Source organism: Eptatretus burgeri, chromosome 21, assembly GCF_056783735.1.
Source record: "Eptatretus burgeri isolate ZD-2024b chromosome 21, Ebu_testis_v1, whole genome shotgun sequence".
NCBI lineage: Eukaryota > Metazoa > Chordata > Myxini > Myxiniformes > Myxinidae > Eptatretus > Eptatretus burgeri.
The window spans coordinates 2,480,543-2,497,777 of NC_140981.1; the positions used below are offsets into that span (position 1 = coordinate 2,480,543).

The 17,235-nt window shown below is 47.2% G+C and overlaps 1 protein-coding gene and 1 pseudogene across 12 annotated transcripts in view; one reads left to right on the plus strand and one right to left on the minus strand.

Moving 5' to 3' along the window:
* Nucleotides 1–11,914, plus strand: LOC147008194 (histone H4 transcription factor-like; annotated as a pseudogene). The gene is made up of 9 exons (XR_015053609.1): nt 1–938; nt 2,707–2,993; nt 5,240–5,342; nt 5,442–5,594; nt 7,968–8,042; nt 8,482–8,602; nt 8,890–9,028; nt 10,193–10,317; nt 11,211–11,914. The product of XR_015053609.1 is annotated as a histone H4 transcription factor-like (transcript).
* Nucleotides 11,915–12,330: 416 nt separating this feature from the next.
* LOC147008195 (tubulin alpha chain-like) overlaps nt 12,331–17,235 on the minus strand; it is a 36,009-nt gene continuing 31,104 nt past the window's right edge. For 8 of the 11 annotated variants that reach the window (XR_015053643.1, XR_015053642.1, XM_085865629.1 and 5 more), the window contains one exon: nt 12,331–16,312. Coding sequence is in view for 6 of the 11 variants with exons in the window: in XM_085865632.1 (XP_085721758.1) it covers nt 16,268–16,312 (45 nt within the window). In the remaining 5 variants the exon portion in view is untranslated. The remainder of the gene's footprint in view (nt 16,313–17,235) is intronic. The other 3 variants (XR_015053640.1, XR_015053641.1, XR_015053639.1) reach the window with 2 other exon arrangements.

Consider the following 17,235-nt stretch of genomic DNA (forward strand, 5'->3'; position numbering starts at 1 on the left):
GGAGGAGCGACCAGGTACATCCAATTCATCGAGGATTCACGAAAAAGTTATAAACAGCAACTTGTGAGGCAAGAACCACCGGTTGTGCTCGTGCCAGACACGTGATCAGTTTGCACATAACACGGGCGACCGACCAGACGGAGGTAATGGATGCTCCACCTGCCAGACACAGGTAGACACAGGTGATGATAACAATCGGAGGTAATCTGACAATTAAAAATTGCATCGAGGAAGTCGAAACTCCTCCCATCCTAAAATTCTGCGTTTCTATGTATTTATTTATTTGTTTGTCAATTTATTTAATTATGTTTGAATCCAATACAATCGAAAACGGTTCGGCCGATCTCGGCGCATCACACGCACGACGTACAACTTCCTCTCCGCGGAGTGACAAGCGATTGATCATTCCAATCAATTATCACCATGGCAGGATGTACCTCCTGGGGAGCTATCGGAAAAGTCATCCATGGTTGCCCTTTGTCGCCGAAGGTGGCCATTATGGTATTGATGGCCTGGGAAGGAGACCCGGCAGTCCAGGTAACCATTGCGGAGCTAAAGGTAATCCATAGTAGTTGTTTGATGTCGACCTGGGAGAGGGGATTTGTTTGCGGGGAAGGAGCTGCTGAAGTGGACAAGGACACTGCGAGATAGCAATCGATGTACCGACCCGTAGAAGGGTTTAATTAAATGGTTATCCACCGAGTTACTCGAACAGACTTTGAGAATTGTTTGTATCACGTGGTTTTTTTCCTCTGTTCTCCCCGTTTTGTCCTCGTGTGTTGCTCGAGTTCGGGTCATGGCGCCTGGTCGGGGTCGCAGAGACGCCCCATTGGTGTTGCGCTGCGAGTGGAGAGGCTGTCGGAGTGAATACACCAACGTGGACCTCTTAATCTGCCATTTGGGGACTCATCTTGTTGAGCACCGAGCTTCAGGGACTGGTGAGGTTATCATTTGATATTCGGATCTACCTGATCGATTACCTTTAGTTAATTCCCGCCAAGTACCACGCGTACCTGTACGAAGGTAAACGCGAATTGTGTACGACGAGGCAAAAGCACCATCGATGGACCTCAATGTTGAGGACCAAGAGCCGGTATCACGTGATTGAAGTGACGGAGTCTTGCGGGAACATTGTGCTTTGGCTTGTTTCGTGTTCCCAAGTGGACCCCTGGTACTGACGATCCAGGGAAGCCAGGTTCAAATTTCACCTTCCCCGGATCTTTAACTTCCACCTGGGTGGATCCATGTAAAAGTGCATTGATATCTACTCATGTCCTTGTAATTGATGTCGACTTCCAGGAATGTCTTTCTTCTTCATGGGACACAAATATGTACAAACTCCTCCATGACCTTTGGATCACTGCAAAAGTATCTAATAAATAAATGTCATCATCTGTCTGTGTGTGAAACACCAATCACGCCAAAAACTACTGGACCAATTGCCACCAAACTTGGCACGTGGACCAAGTTCAAGCTCATGGTGAATATGGGCCACTTGGTTTCATCTGTGGTCACAGAGTTTTGGGAGGGATGGGAATAACAACAATTATTTATTTAAATGTGCATCGTGCAGCACCACTTTGTGGTGGCGGCACAGGGTATTACAATCCATCCCTCAGGACCATACTTTGTACAGAGCATCGGTGCTGCCAAAGCGGTCTCCTGGGCTATTGAGCACAATCCTGGACAGGTGGCCACCCCAACACAGGATACTCCGGTGGCTCAATCATCCCAGCAAGCTTGTACTCATTTTGCTTGCTTTGCCAACCTCAGGAGGATGACAGGCTGAGGGTCGCCCAAATGAGCCGAAACCGACGGAACATGCACAGGAAGCAGATGGGTCAAAAACATTTTCTTACCTTAAAAAATTCGTGAAGACACAAGTGCCCCAGGTGAGGTGTCATGGATGCACAGGTACCTAGGTGGTCCGTGGGTGGGTCCAGGTAACGCGTTCATTGATAGAGTTCTTCATTCTCAGTGACAAGCCGAGCTGCTCATTCGCTGAGTATTGATGACCTTTTTTGAAACTACTTTCGTGTGGCCATAATTTTTCTTTCTCATGATCTCGACTTCAAGGTTCATTGTTGGGCCGACTGGGGGACAGGACCCTCATGGTCTGAGACTCTAAGTCAGTGGTCCCCAAACTTTTGATCCCACGGGCCGCATTCACTACTCCCAAGGATCTTGGGAGCCAGAAAAAAAATTGATGCATTTTATTGAGAAACTTGAAACTGAGAAACATTTTCAGTCAATGAGAAACTTGATGCATTTTCAATTTTAATTTTTTTAATTAAATGTAATTAATTTTAAATTCTGCCGCAAGACGCCGGAAGGTAAAATCAAATTGATTTGATTCCTCCCGGCGGGAAGCGGCAGCGGCCGGCAGCGGCATTGTGTAAACCCCTTTAAAATTGCTACATGGAAATGTGTTTTGATTGGAAAGTCCTCGTGGGCCGCAGTATCGGGCTCCGTGGGCCACATGCGGCCCGCGGGCCGCAGGTTGGGGACCAATGCTCTCAGCGAATGTTCAAATGTTTATGACGTCACATCACGTCTTTCACATCCTCCGTTTTGTTTTTGAATTCGGAGTATGAAAGGTAAAGAAAAAGGAAATGGTTTCCTTTTCCTTTTACACCTGTGGAATATTTTTCTTTCCATTTATTTTCTTCTTTACCTTTTACCCCTTTTGTGGTATTTTCATTTCAGATGCGTCGAGGTGTTTGTGGGAAGATTGTGAGTTCTTGGCAGGTGAGGAGCGCGCGCAGCTCACCGGACACGTCTTGTTCCACGGGCACCACGCCAAGCTGAAAGAGTGGGGTCGCCGCTTCCTGTTTGCCTCTCGCGGTGGCAGCTCAAGCAATGCAGGTGAAGTCCACCTTGAAGGTGCTGACGATGGAGAAGCCGATGGCAGGAGATGCCTCCGCGGCAGGAAGAACCGCAACCTGCTACCTGAGCTCCCCGACTCGTTCACCTGCCTGTGGGAAGATTGTCAGGTGTGCTTCAGGCTACACCTGGCCCGTTTCATGACGCGTCTGCATACGCCCGAATCTCGTTAAGACTAATATTCTTTAAGATATATTTTAATTAATTAAAATAAATATATAACACCATGCGGTGGATGAATACCTTAAATAGGAGTTGGTTAATTATCTATTTGTTGTAATTATCCAAATCAGTCTTTTCCGCTGATAGAAACGAGACTCTCTCTGTTTGAATGTGACACGTCATAATGGAGAGGGAGGGGTTGCCAATGTGGGTTGGTGAGAAAACTTTCTTCGTTCACTTTATCCTCTTTGACCTTACTGGATGGGTTCACCTGCTGGTCTTGGTATGTGGTCTCAACACCGCACTCTGCCATAGCTCTTGGAATCTTTGGAAAACGTGAACCACACCACCACGGTTCAAGGTGGTATTCTATTCCTGTACGACTGAAAAAGGAACCGAGTTAGACGCATTGTGAGAAGAACGGACAACCGATGGACAACGAGAATTCGAAAAATGGCGACCTTGAGGAGGACCTCAAAGAAACAGAGGGAGACCGAGGATGTAACAAATTGAAAGATTCCCTGGAGTACAATTGGTCCAGAATTGTGGATAACAGAAAAGAACGGACCACGTTCAGGGAGACCCTCGGCCTGGTTCAGCGACTGAAACAGACGAGTCAACTCAAGTCCACACTGCCCAAAAATGGAAGGACACAGCATCTCCATTTGTTTTGGAGTGACCTCTCTCTCAGGTCCGCTTCCCGACCTTTGACCCTGAAGTAGACGAGCCACGGAAAACTCCTTGACCAGAGAGGTTGCTAAATAACCACGGGCGCTGTCTAAAGTGATGAAATCCGGCAGGGTCCCCGCACCAAACTCTCACGTTACCTTCCCGGTGACCTCGTTACTTCAGATAGGGACAATGTCTATTAATTGTCTATTAATTACGTATGGCGGAGCAAAACCGTACATTCGGTGGGCTGCCGGTGAGACTCGCGGCAGCGAATCAGTGGGATACAACCTGTCTATCTGTTACACCCCATGTCTAACCAATAAAGGAAAGAGACAATCGAGCAGGTTTGCAAACAACAAATCTTGTGTTAACAGGCACGTATTTACACAGATGCCAGTATTTACAGAAATGCCGCGTCAAATATGACAGTCTGACCCCAAAGCACTCAAATAAACCCCTTATACAAGCAGCCTTAATACAGACAGGCACCACATTCATCTGGGGGAAATTGGACAGACCAGGGGACAGAAAGAAAGAAGAAGTCGGGGTATGTTTGCGCCTTATACGAGCAGGCATGGCCTCCGTTGGTCTCGACGACCTGTTGCTATGGTAGTTTGGGTAGCCCGTTCTGCCTGGTAGTTTGGGTAGCGCCATGCGTCACGCGTTTTGCTTTCAGCGGGGACCGCCCGTCCCTCTTCACGCTTTGCGTTCCGCTTGGCGCTCCGTGAATCAAGAGTAGTGCTCGTCCCGCCTTACGCTCTGGAAGCCCTGTCAACCCCGCCAGGTCTCCTGCCTTGTGGGTGCGAACTCCCTCACGACCTGGACTCGCTCTGCCCGGATTCAACTCCAACGCTCCAACAACTCCATCACGGGTTCTTATTGTCCCCTGCATGATGTCACCAACGACGTCCGCTTCTTTCTTTAGGAAGTGCCTTCTTTGATCCAATGCTGGAATGGTGAAGGATTATGTCCATTATAGCAATGGAATGGCAAACATCTAGCCGAAATACTGGTGAGGTGACGTGCTTTGAGAATGATCGTCGGTTTGAGTACAGGTATCGGAAAATGAGGGTTTGAAACGATGTTCGAATACAGAGTTGGAAAATGAAGGTTTGGAAGTGAGTTAACAATGAAAAAGCTTTCCACTGATAAGAGAGGATGGGTAACCTAACAAAACAATCACCATGGAAACATCTATACTCCAGGTTTCCAACAGCTCGGCCTTCTCCGTAACCGGAACACATTTTTGTCCAATTTCAGGTTTTGCATGAAATAACATCGACGGTATCTCCTCAATGTCTCCACACAAGTCATAGCTCTCAGAGAAGGGTCGTTCTTTGGAGAAGCGAATTTGAAAGCAGCAGTGGCAGCCAAGCATTGAAACGAAACTTTGATTTTCTCCAAATTGGACATTCAGGACTGTGTTCTTGCAGCATCGTCTCGATAGGTTAGTGAAGCCTCATGGACCACTTTTGAAGTGACCTCATGAATCACCCGATGATTGTTGTGTGTTGTTGCGCAGATGACGTTCGAGAGTGCAGAGTGGTTCTACCGTCACGTGGACATGCACGCCCAAATTAGGGACAACCAGGGTTCATCGGACTCCATGACCTGCGGGTGGAAAGGTACGTCGGTGGATGTTTCGGTTCTGGGATATGAAATCGGGATTTATTGGTGTAGAGATCGACATCGTTGAACATTGTCCTCTCTTCCCTTGATGTCAGGATGCGAAGAGACATTTCCAGCAAGGTCCAGGTTGCGTGACCATCTCCGCAGACACACCCGAGAAAGGCTTGCTGCTTGTCCCACTTGTGGTGGAATGTTCTCCAACAACAGCAAACTGATGGATCACCTGCGGCGGCAAGCAACGCGCGAACGTACGTGCGGTCGCAGCCATTCATACTTTCCTTTCTTTACCAACTTATGTGGTGGGAAGAAACTCTTGTTTGGTTTTGTTCTTGATTGAATGATTAACCTTTGACCTGGTTGAGTTGAACTTTAAGGCGAGGAGACTGTGCAACGTCTGGGTTTGTAATGTCAGTGGGACCCATGGTGGAGGCGATGAAGCTTCGTAGGAAATGTGTGGGGTACACTTAGATGATAGGACTGGTGATGGGGTTTGAGGGGGTTAATTTTTGTGTATGTAATATGTAGATTACCCCCCAGTGTAATGGTGTAAACGCCCCCATCATGGCACGACTCCATCACCTCCACCTTGTTTTCTGCCATCGCTGTTCTTGAAGACCTCTTGGGTAGAGATTCACGTGTAGGTCTACACTTGTGAACACAACCACAAGTTAACCGATCCACCCCGTAAGTATTCCGAACAACCTGTGTGAACCAACTAATCATCGAAGTTGTCCAAATGACCCTTTGGTGACCAGTAGAGAGACTACAGGTGTTCAAAAGATGTCGATGCACCGAGTCTCGTGATACCGACGAGCTCTTCGGTTGTTCCAAATTAAAATAGTTGTGTTTGTTCCGGTGTAGGAGATTAAGGTTGTGAGTGGGGACCACTCGATAACTGCAGCACTCACAGGACACCTCACAGGTGTAGAGGAAACTCTCCTTCTTGCCATCTTGTTCGGGTTTGATTCCCGACCTCATCACAAACTGCGCTCATCCTGCAGGTGCTTTACAGGTGTCAAAGGGTTCGTCCATTTCGCACATTTGGTCGAAGTACCATCGTCCAGTGAGTTTCTCTTCAGGGGCATTTTCACGAGTGAAGAGTCAGGAGTGGAAGAGTCAGGAGTGGAAGAGTCAGGAGTGGAAGAGTCGGGAGTGGAAGAGTCAGGAGTGGAAGTCAGGAGTAGAAGTCAGGAGTGAATAATCAGGAGTGAATAATCAGGAGTGGAAGAGTCAGGAGTGAATAGTCAGAAGTGGAAGAGTCAGGAGTGAATAATCAGGAGTGGAAGAGTCAGGAGTGAATAGTCAAGAGTGGAAAAGTCAGGAGTGGAAGAGTCAGGAGTGAATAGTCAGGAGTGGAAGAATAAGGAGTGAAGAATTAGGAGTAGAAGAGTCAGGAGTGGAAGAGTCAGGAGTGGAGAATCATGAGTGGAAGAGTCAGGAGTGGAAGTCAGGAGTGGAGAATCAGGAGTAGAAGAGTCAGGAGTGTAAGAGTCAGGAGTGGAAGAGTCAGGAGTGGAAGAGTCAGGAGTGAAAGTCAGGAGTGGAAGAGTCAGGAGTGGAAGAGTCAGGAGTGGAAGAGTCAGGAGTGGAAGAGTCAGGAGTGGAAGAGTCGGGAGTGGAAGAGTCAGGAGTGGAAGTCAGGAGTAGAAGTCAGGAGTGGAAGAGTTGGGAGTGGATGAATTAGGATTGAAGAATTAGGAGTGGAAGAGTCAGGAGTGGAAGAGTTGGGAGTGGAGAATCATGAGTGGAAGAGTCAGGAGTGGAAGTCAGGAGTGGAGAATCAGGAGTAGAAGAGTCAGGAGTGGAAGAGTCAGGAGTGGAAGAGTCAGGAGTGGAAGAGTCAGGAGTGAAAGTCAGGAGTGGAGAATCAGGAGTAGAAGAGTCAGGAGTGGAAGAGTCAGGAGTGGAAGAGTCAGGAGTGGAAGAGTCAGGAGTGGAAGAGTCAGGAGTAGAGAATTAGGAGTGGAGAATCAGGAGTAGAAGAGTGAACTTGACTTTCAAATCTGATCCACTTGCCTGGTATCCCCGTTGTTTTGTTGGGATGTACCACGTGTTCCTGGTAGGTACCACATGTTCCTGGTGTGTACCACATGTTCCTGGTGTGTACCACGTGTTCCTGGTAGGTACCACATGCTCTTGGTATATCCCACATGCTCTTGGTATATCCCACGTGTTCCTGGTGTGTACCACGTGTTCCTGGTGTGTACCACGTGTTCCTGGTGTGTACCATGTGTTCCTGGTAGGTACCACATGCTCTTGGTATATCCCACGTGTTCCTGGTGTGTACCACGTGTTCCTGGTGTGTACCACGTGTTCCTGGTAGGTACCACATGCTCTTGGTACATCCCATATGTTCCTGGTGTGCACCACGTGTTCCTGGTGTGTACCACATGTTCCTGGTGTGCACCACGTGTTCCTGGTGTGTACCACGTGTTCCTGGTAGGTACCACATGTTCCTGGTGTGTACCACGTGTTCCTGGTAGGTACCACATGCTCTTGGTATATCCCACATCTTCCTGGTGTGTACCACGTGTTCCTGGTGTGTACCACGTGTTCCTGGTGTGCACCACGTGTTCCTGGTGTGCACCACGTGTTCCTGGTGTGTACCACGTGTTTTGCAGACATGTTCCACTGTTCGCTCTGCTCCAAGTTCTTTCCCAGCGAGAGGATCCTCATCGATCACATGAGACGTCACGGTGAGTCACCCTCAGCGATGAACCACCGGTGAAGACGGTGGACTTCCTTATCCGGCGCATGAAAGTTTGGAATCACGTGACCTGGTTTACCTCGAAGGATAAGCTGTTCACGAGCAGGTGATCGGGAACGAAGAGGGGTGTGGAGGAGGTGTTGTCATTTCAGAGCTGCTTGTCCGGTCACACGTGAAGTTTGTTATCTCCCCGGTTTGTAAGGTGTGCGTTTTGTCGTCCAGGTGAGCACAGTTACCCGATGTTTCATGGACCTTCGGTCGAACGTCAGGCCTGGCCAACCGGTTCGTGAAAGACTCGGACTAAATAACGTCCCTCGGAAGACGGGGCGGGATGAAGGAGGGACCATTGTGGCCGTTAGGGAAGGAGCGACGGTCGTCGTGCGACGTGGTGGTCGTGCGATCGGTAACCCGCGTTGTCCATCTTGCAGTTAACCACTACAAGTGTCCTTCCTGCGACATGACGTGTCCGACACCCTCCGCCTTGAAAAATCACATCAAGTTCCGACACAGCAGCGAGCAGCCATTTACCTGTGCGCTGTGTGATCACAGGTAGGTATTACACCTTCCATCACACACCACCTTCATGTCATTGTCCTCTTTCCCCCACTTTGTACACACCTTGACATCGTCTGTGTGCCGGTTTCTCCCCCTTTTTGTGCACCTGCTTTTGTAAATCCGTGAGCACCTTTTCTACCCACAATGCATCGGGGATCATGGAGTGCGGTTGGGAACCTTTGGGAAACGTGTTTGCTTCGAGGGATTTCATTCTCTGCCCGAGCTTTGGTGGAGGATGTTGATTTTTTCCTGATTACCTGTGTGACGTCACTGTGCCAAAGGTGTAAAAGTCAGAATGATTTGGGGAGACACCTGCAGACCCACGGCGTCCATCCTCTTTTTCGGTGCGACGCGGCTTCCTGTTCTTACGTCGCCCGCTCCAAGCAAACAGTCCGAAAACATCACCGCGAGGTCCACCAGGTGAGGTCGTTACCGGTAACTACAGGTGTACTCCCCCCAGTCCACACGGGTTTTAAAAGGTACCTGTGAAATGCTCTTCGTTGAGAAACAGGTCGGAGGTCAAATGGAACGACCTCATGGGGAATGAATGAATCAGAGAAAGATTTAAACAAACTCCCATGATTGGTTGGTTGGTTGTGTGAGTCTCTTGGCCATTGGAACCATAAAAACCACGGACCACCACCCAAAAGGGAGGACGACTCACAAGGTCACGTGAACACCGGTTCCTACCTTCACGGCTTCACCTGCCGGACGTGAAACCGGTGAACAAACGGCTCTCACTTAAAGTCGTGCCGGCACACCGACAACTGTACCTGAAAAGGGCAGGCCATTGCGTGACAGCACCTCGTTGGAATATTGAATGATTACCCGAGCCTCGTGGCCCGGATGAGATTGACCCCGCCAGGTGTGTTTGCCAAGGTGGCGATAACAACTCGGCTTCGTGGTCAAGGGTCGGGTCATGTGGCAGGTGGGACACCCTGAATGTCAGGGTGTAGGTGGTGGGACACCCTGAATGCCGGGGTACAGGTGGTGGGACACCCTGAATGCCGGGGTGTAGGTGGTGGGACACTCTGAATGCCGGGGTACAGGTGGTGGGACACTCTGAATGCCGGGGTACAGGTGGTGGGAAACCCTGAATGCCGGGGTGTAGGTGGTGGGACACCCTGAATGTTGGGGTGTAGGTGGGAAACCCTGAATGCCGGGGTACAGGTGGTGGGACACTCTGAATGCCGGGGTACAGGTGGTGGGACACTCTGAATGCCGGGGTACAGGTGGTGGGACACTCTGAATGCCGGGGTGTAGGTGGTGGGACACCCTGAATGCCGGGGTACAGGTGGTGGGACACTCTGAATGCCGGGGTACAGGTGGTGGGACACTCTGAATGCCGGGGTACAGGTGGTGGGACACTCTGAATGCCGGGGTACAGGTGGTGGGACACTCTGAATGCCGGGGTACAGGTGGTGGGACACTCTGAATGCCGGGGTGTAGGTGGTGGGACACCCTGAATGTCGGGGTGTAGGTGGTGGGACACCCTGAATGTCGGGGTGTAGGTGGTGGGACACCCTGAATGTCGTGGTGTAGGTGGTGGGACATGGTTGTGATGTAATGGTTTTTCCTCTCCAGGGAGACTGCCGGCCGCGGTACAAATGTCACTTGTGTGAGAAAACATTCACACGCGGAAGTATTCTCACACATCACCTGATGAAGAAACACCTGTTTCAAAGGGCAGCCGGACACCCCCGTTTCAGGTATTGGGGCACAACATCATCGTCATCATTGCAGACCACATGGTCCAAACAGAGCGTCCATGTTGCATTCTGAAGTCTCTTGGCAATGGTTATGTTAGGTGGTTTGGTTATGTTGGGTGGTTTGGTTATGCTGGGTGGTTTGGTTATGTTGGGTGGTTTGGTTATGCTGGGTGGTTTGGTTATGTTGGGTGGTTTGGTTTTGTTGGGTGGTTTGGTTGTGCTGCTAGTTTGGTTATGTTGGGTGGTTTTGTTTTGTTGGGTAGTTTGGTTGTGCTGCTGGTTTGGTTATGTTGGGTTGTTTGGTTGTGCTGGGTGGTTTGGTTATGCTGGGTGGTTTGGTTGTGCTGCTAGTTTGGTTGTGCTGGGTGGTTTGGTTATTTTGGGTGGTTTGGTTGTGCTGCTGGTTTGGTTATTTTGGGTGGTTTGGTTCGAACCCAGGTTAAAGTTCAGAGATGAGTTAGTGCACCTGTTGGTGCAGGTTATCCTACCAGGTGCATGCACCTTTAAAAAAAAAAATAAAATGGTCTCATTGTGACTCAACACCCACTCCTCCCTCACCCACACACATCCCATAATACTCATGGGTTGCCCTTCCCTCCAAAGCTCTTTCCCCTTTTCTCTCTCCTCATGTACAACTCCACCAACATCCCCATCCACCCCTCCTCCCCTCCCCTCCTGGGGGGTCATATAAACTTTAGACAGTCCACGTCACGTGGAAATCATCCCTTGGGGGACCATTCACGGCCCGTGACCACATGATAAACTCACGTCGTCTTTACAATGTGTCAGACGTGCACGCTCGTCCATCCTTGGTCATCTTGACCTTTCACCCCAATGACCTTCCATGGGATTGTGAGAATGACGTCACGACGCGTGTTCCATTGAGGATGCAGGTATCAAGTGAACCAAGATGGCTTCTTGCGCGTCAACCTGGTCCGTTACGAGGGTGTGGAGTTGACGACTCAGCTCATGGAGGAGGAAGATGGAAAACTTCGTGGGACAGATCCACTTTGGTGGAGAGAATAATTGTCTTCTTCCTCGTCGATCATCCTCCAACCCCCCACCCCTTCCCCCCCGATAAGGAACAGACCGAGGCGCTCCTGGAGGCACGACCCCCAAGGTGTGAACCCTCGGATGAAACACCCCCAGGGGGATCTCGCCGGGTCTGCAAGAGTTCTGAGATCCGAACCTTCCATCTGACCGAACAAACCATTCCGTGTGCAACGAGACGTTTAACATACCCGTGGGTCAAAAAGTCTTTTCCCCACGTGGTTACCCCTGGTTACCACTCCATGTGCAGTTTCTCAGCAGATTCACACCTTTGACCCACCGGTGGATGCACTTCCGGACACCATGAACATCGTGACACTTTGTCCTCTGAAAATAGCCATTTGTCAGTTACATCACTTATGTTTCCACCTTTAACCTTTCTAATTCCCGTTGTGCTTTCCAAGGTGTTTTCAATCAATGCAATTCCTTCATTATGACGTGTAAACAATGGAGAACCATCGATCGAGGTCGGACACCTGTTCGGTTGTGGGACACCTGTTCGGTTGTGGTACACCTGTTCAACTTTACAGTGTAAAATAAATAAAATACCCCAATGTGATGTCCCTTATTTCATGAATTAAATGACATTTAACCAATTATTATTGACCATTATTTTGACTCTGATAAACAAAAATGATGAAAAGCAAATAATTTTCGGCACCGCGTGCACAGGTGATTTTGGCCACATTGAAGAGGTTGTGAAATCGAATTAACAATGGTGGAGGAAGCTGACTCTTTGCGTGCGACCTGCTCGACTCGTGTAGTGTGTTGTGTGTAAAGATCAAGACTGTAAGTGAATTAATTTTAAAAATGGCCTCCGAGCATGATTGTGTAAAAAAAAACTCATGATTTTCCGACACGAACGTACAACGGACACTTTTTCACAGATATCTCCAAAGCGAACAGCAGCAACAATCACACGAACACCTCGGGTATGACGGTGAAATGTATGCACGACGCACATTTCCATTTCAAAAAAATTTAATTTTCAAAACATAATTTAAAAAAAACAAAATACCATAACAACAATAACAATACAAACAGCAAATAAAACCAAAAAGTTGATGAACCCAAACCCAAAGAAAGCACTACTCAGAAAAGAAAAACCGAAAAACCCGAACACGCGGAAAACGATAAAAACAGCTCACTTATAAACAACAACTTATAAACAACAACTTATAAACAACAACTTATAAACAACAACTTATAAACAACAACTTATAAACAACAACTTATAAAAGGACGTAGTGAAACGTGCAGCCAACCGCTCTGCACATTCAAAAAACATCAGGGTTTGCCTGCACAACCTCACTCACCTCAAAAAAAAAACAATCACACAAAGAAAACACATGACCACAATTATTTTAAAATAAGAACAACATTTACGAAAAAAATTCAACCAACACTATTAATAGGCAGCTCCATGAAGTTTAAACACATGAAACAGGAGATCCTTCTGAAACTAGAAAGTGTTCACTCATTCTTGTAGCTACTATATTATTCAAGATATGAGGGAAAATGTGTCCATTTTAGGGGTCTGAATACCATCATTTTTGCACATGCCCGCCTCCCCAGCACCACCATTTTCTTGGGGTGACACCACCTCTCCTTGTCTCATTTCCATGGAATTGGGGGCACCCATGTAGTCTGCAGGAAGGGAGTTCTGCGCACACCGAATGTACCCAACAGGTAATCAATCACCTTGTCTAATTCTTATTATTCACAATCCATTTGAGCAAGCCATCCCAATTCCCCCTCCATGTCCATATTTATTGCGTCCTTCTCATTGTTCTGAGTCACCTTACAAAAGTCATTCAATCGTTTGTCATTCAACCGTACCAACTGTTGAATCCTTTTAAAAAGATTTTCATCAATCTTTGGAGCACGTGTGTTTGACGATCCTTGTTCCTCAAGTCCCACCAACGTGGTGTCTCGACTGGATTTTACACTATGTTCTTGATTTTCTGGATCTTCATGGTCGGTCTGGAGCGGCTTCGTGTGCCACCATCGCTGTAACTGTGGAAAACCCTCTCATACACCCTCCAATTACTGCTTTGATACATGCAATAACAACGATAGCGGCTATCAATATCACTGGTGTGGTTCGGCTTGCTACGCTCGCCTCTCCACACGTCATCACGGGGATTGACGTCACAGATTTGCTGTCTTGGCATGATTTACACCAATCATAATCCAAACATTTCTTTTCTACAAATGTATTTGTAATATTGGTGATATTATATTTATTTGAAATTTCAGTTGTGATATAAGAAGGTCCAAGTGGTCAAGGGTCTAAATGGTAATAGGGTCTTTTGGCAACATTATTGGAGCATTGACCTTTGAGCTCATTTTGTTTGGAGGCATTCCAGAAATGTTGATTGTATTTTGAAACTCTGTTGGATGCAGAGTTGCCTGGTTTTGGTCAGCTGCAGAATCAGCACTGACCAAGACTGTCTTGGATCTTGGGAGTTGTGCCATTATGACTTCATTTAGTCTGTCAACGTCATTATTTGTGGATGTGAGGATGGCTCTCTCCCTTCAAGCCACAGTGGATCAGTGTGGTTCTGTGGCTGATCAAATCCAGCATTAACATGGTTGATGACTTCCTCTTCTGATTTGAAGACAGAGATGTGATGGAAGTTCAATGGTATCATGGTATAAAGGGTGGTCAACACTTGGAAGACAGCCTTCCCCTAAATCGATCAACCATTGTGCATACTGGTTGATGCTGTACGTTCTCCATCTACAGTATTACCTTGAGATGCGGTAGCTTCAATGTGCATGTTGATTCGCAAATGCAACTTTTACACAATGTTGCCAGAGAGAAGACTTGGTTCGAGGCAGGAGTTGACGATGTCAGGTTGGCGACCTCTTCTGACCTCAGGAAGAATCTGCCTGAAATCCCCAGCAAGAATCCCCGACCTTTGACATGCTGCTGATACTCTCCCAACAATGGATGGAGACCCTCAATGTCAGACATGAAATCAGGGCCGTCTCTCTCTGGAGATATCTCGAGCTTTTTATACATTCTGGCATCCTTCCTTACTCTCCAAACTGTCTGTCTTTGGAGTCCAAGGCCAACTCCACTCTTGGATTACTGGCTTCCAATACTCTCATAGCCAACGTGTGGCTCTCAATGGAGCCCTTTCCTCTCCTCTCCCTGTCAAGGCTGGAGTACCCCAAGGCAGTGTTCTCAGCCCCATCGTATTCTTAATTTTCATCAATGATCTCACTCATGCTCTGAAAAAATTCTCTCTGTCGATTTGCTGATTACTCCACTTTCTTCCATGACATCTCTCATCCCTCTGACAGACAGGCAGCAGCCTCTTCCCTCCCCTCAAGCCTTGACAAAATCACAAACTGGTCAAACACGTGAAACATGTCTTTCAATCCTGAAAAATCTTTCTGTCTCTCTCTCTCTCTCTGTCTGTCTTTTTCTCTCTCTCACTCTCTGTCTCTCTCAAACAGAAAGGACCGTACTGCAAATCCTCCCACCTACTTTCTCAATAACCCTCGTGAAGAGGTTCAGTCACTCAAACTCTTGGGTCTCACTCTCAGCCATGATCTCTCTTGGGCAAGTCACATTTCAAAATTGGCCTCCAACACCAGCAGCCGACTGGGAATCCTCCGTTGTGCAAAGTCCCTCCTTGGCACACCTGAGCACCTGACCACATGCAAAGTTTTCGTCCGCAGCCTGATGGAGTACTGTGGCTGATGCTCCTGCCTCTCACATTTCTCCTCTTCACGCTGTGGAAACCAAGGCATTTAGGATCATTGGGATCTCCCACGGTGAGGCTGAGTCTTTGGGTCTCTCACTCTCTCACCGCAGGCAGGTCGGTGGTCATTCTGTCTTCTACCGTCTCCTCTCCGGTCTCGCCCCTATCCCCCCGCTCTGTCTGCAATATGTATTTCTACAGGGCGCTCAAGGTCCGCCAACAATCCCCTTCTGGTAAAACCACCAAAATCACGAATCACTGCTCACCTTCACTCTTTCATTCCTCTTTGTTCCTGCCTTTTGAATAAACTTCCACACTCTCTTCAATCCCATTCTTCCCTCCAGGTCTTCAAAACACCTGTTCACCACCATCTCAGTTCACCCACATCCAAAATCACGATCTTTTCAGCACCCGTTGAACCATCCTGGACCCCTCACAAATTTCTGCTTATCTTTCCATATTGAGCATTCTCACCCTGAGTCCACCCTGAGCATTCTCCATTACCCCTCATCGTTACCTGCATCCCTTTTTTGTCTATCTCCATCTACCTTCTTCCTCTGGCCGACTGTTGGTGTTTCCCCCTTTCTCCTGCTGTTCCCTTTATTGTGCTGTGTTCTGACTTTGTTCTGTGTCATCGCTCTTCTACGAACCTCGAGCATGTGTATAAAAACAAATAAACTGTCAGATTGAATTGATAAGGTGTTGAGAGAGCACAAGCTCCATTGATGAAATGGCCTCTTCCTGCGTCCAAGTCCCTCGTATTCCTTACGTTTATGTTGAACAACTTTGGCACACAAAAAAAACATTTTTTCAATTTATTTTGATTGATTTCCCCCTGAAACTGGAAGCACGTGACGTCACAGCCGAATACAACATTTGAAACCTGACAAGTACCGAGGGTACAAATTCAGAAAAGCGATGAAATTAAAGAAATCAAACACAGTCGTGATCCTGTTAAGGATATTCAAACAAATCGGGTAAAGCTTTAGTTTAAGGACAACATAATTTAAACTTCAGAATCATCTCACACTCAAAGCTCGCACATCGAACACCTCGTCTCCGTACTCAAGAAAATAAATAATTTCCTCCAAAAACAAAGGTCGAACCCTTTGTGGTCATTCCGGGAGGGGTTATGGGTCCATGGTTGAAGGTTTCCTCATAGGTCTTCATCAGTCTTCGTCCTCTTAGTTCTTACTTCCAGTGTAAACCCTTCTGTTCAGCCTCCTTCCCTGCGGTGAGGAATCGGTGTAAAAAAATCGACTTACAAACAACATTAAGCAGGAGAATGGGGATAATCGCGAACACAATGATGAGATAAATAACTCGAGTTCATTGAACACCTCACACTGCGCAATGTTGAGGAAAAGGAAACTGGGCAGCGCCTGCGAGCGGCAAATTTGATTGGTTGTGATGACGTAAAACGCGGGTTATATTTTCCCCAATTACAGCTAAACGGAGTTTTGAAATCGCCAAGATGGTGATTTGTGTTCTTCAGTGTTCCGAGTATATAATTCAATTGAAATAAAATTAAGATTTTAAAGTTAGTGCAAAAGAGAAATTTGGAAGTTTACCACGGTTGATGCACCGTCTGTTACACCGCCTTATAGTCAAGTCAAATTAGGCCAAATAAGGCGTTAACCCACCACAAATTGCAATAGTAACGAGTCCTATATTATTTGACACAGAAAATTGACTTGAATAACATATCAAAAGTTTAGGTGAATCTAAAGTATGGGAAGACTGTCAAATTTGCATAAATCCAAGATGGCTGCCACAAAAATCTTGAAACCATATAACTTCATACAATTGTTTCCTCATCAGTCTGTAGGTGTTGCAATAATGACAAGACTGTTATATGAGGTAACGAAATATTCATTTGTATTGTATATGAATCCAAATTGAAATATTTTTATTTGTAACTATTAAACAAATCCAAGATGGCCGCCATTAAAAGGGCTTTTTGTCGTTATTTTGATGTAAATATGACATAAATTGGTCCTGAACATTTCTATGGAGTCATTCAAAAGGTAAAACACCCCAGTCCATATCTCTGATTATTTTTTACCAGTAATGTTATGTTAACTAGAATATTGTGGTGGATTTACGGCCATTCAGAAACACAAAAACGTGCGACATGGGTAGATGCTGTAAT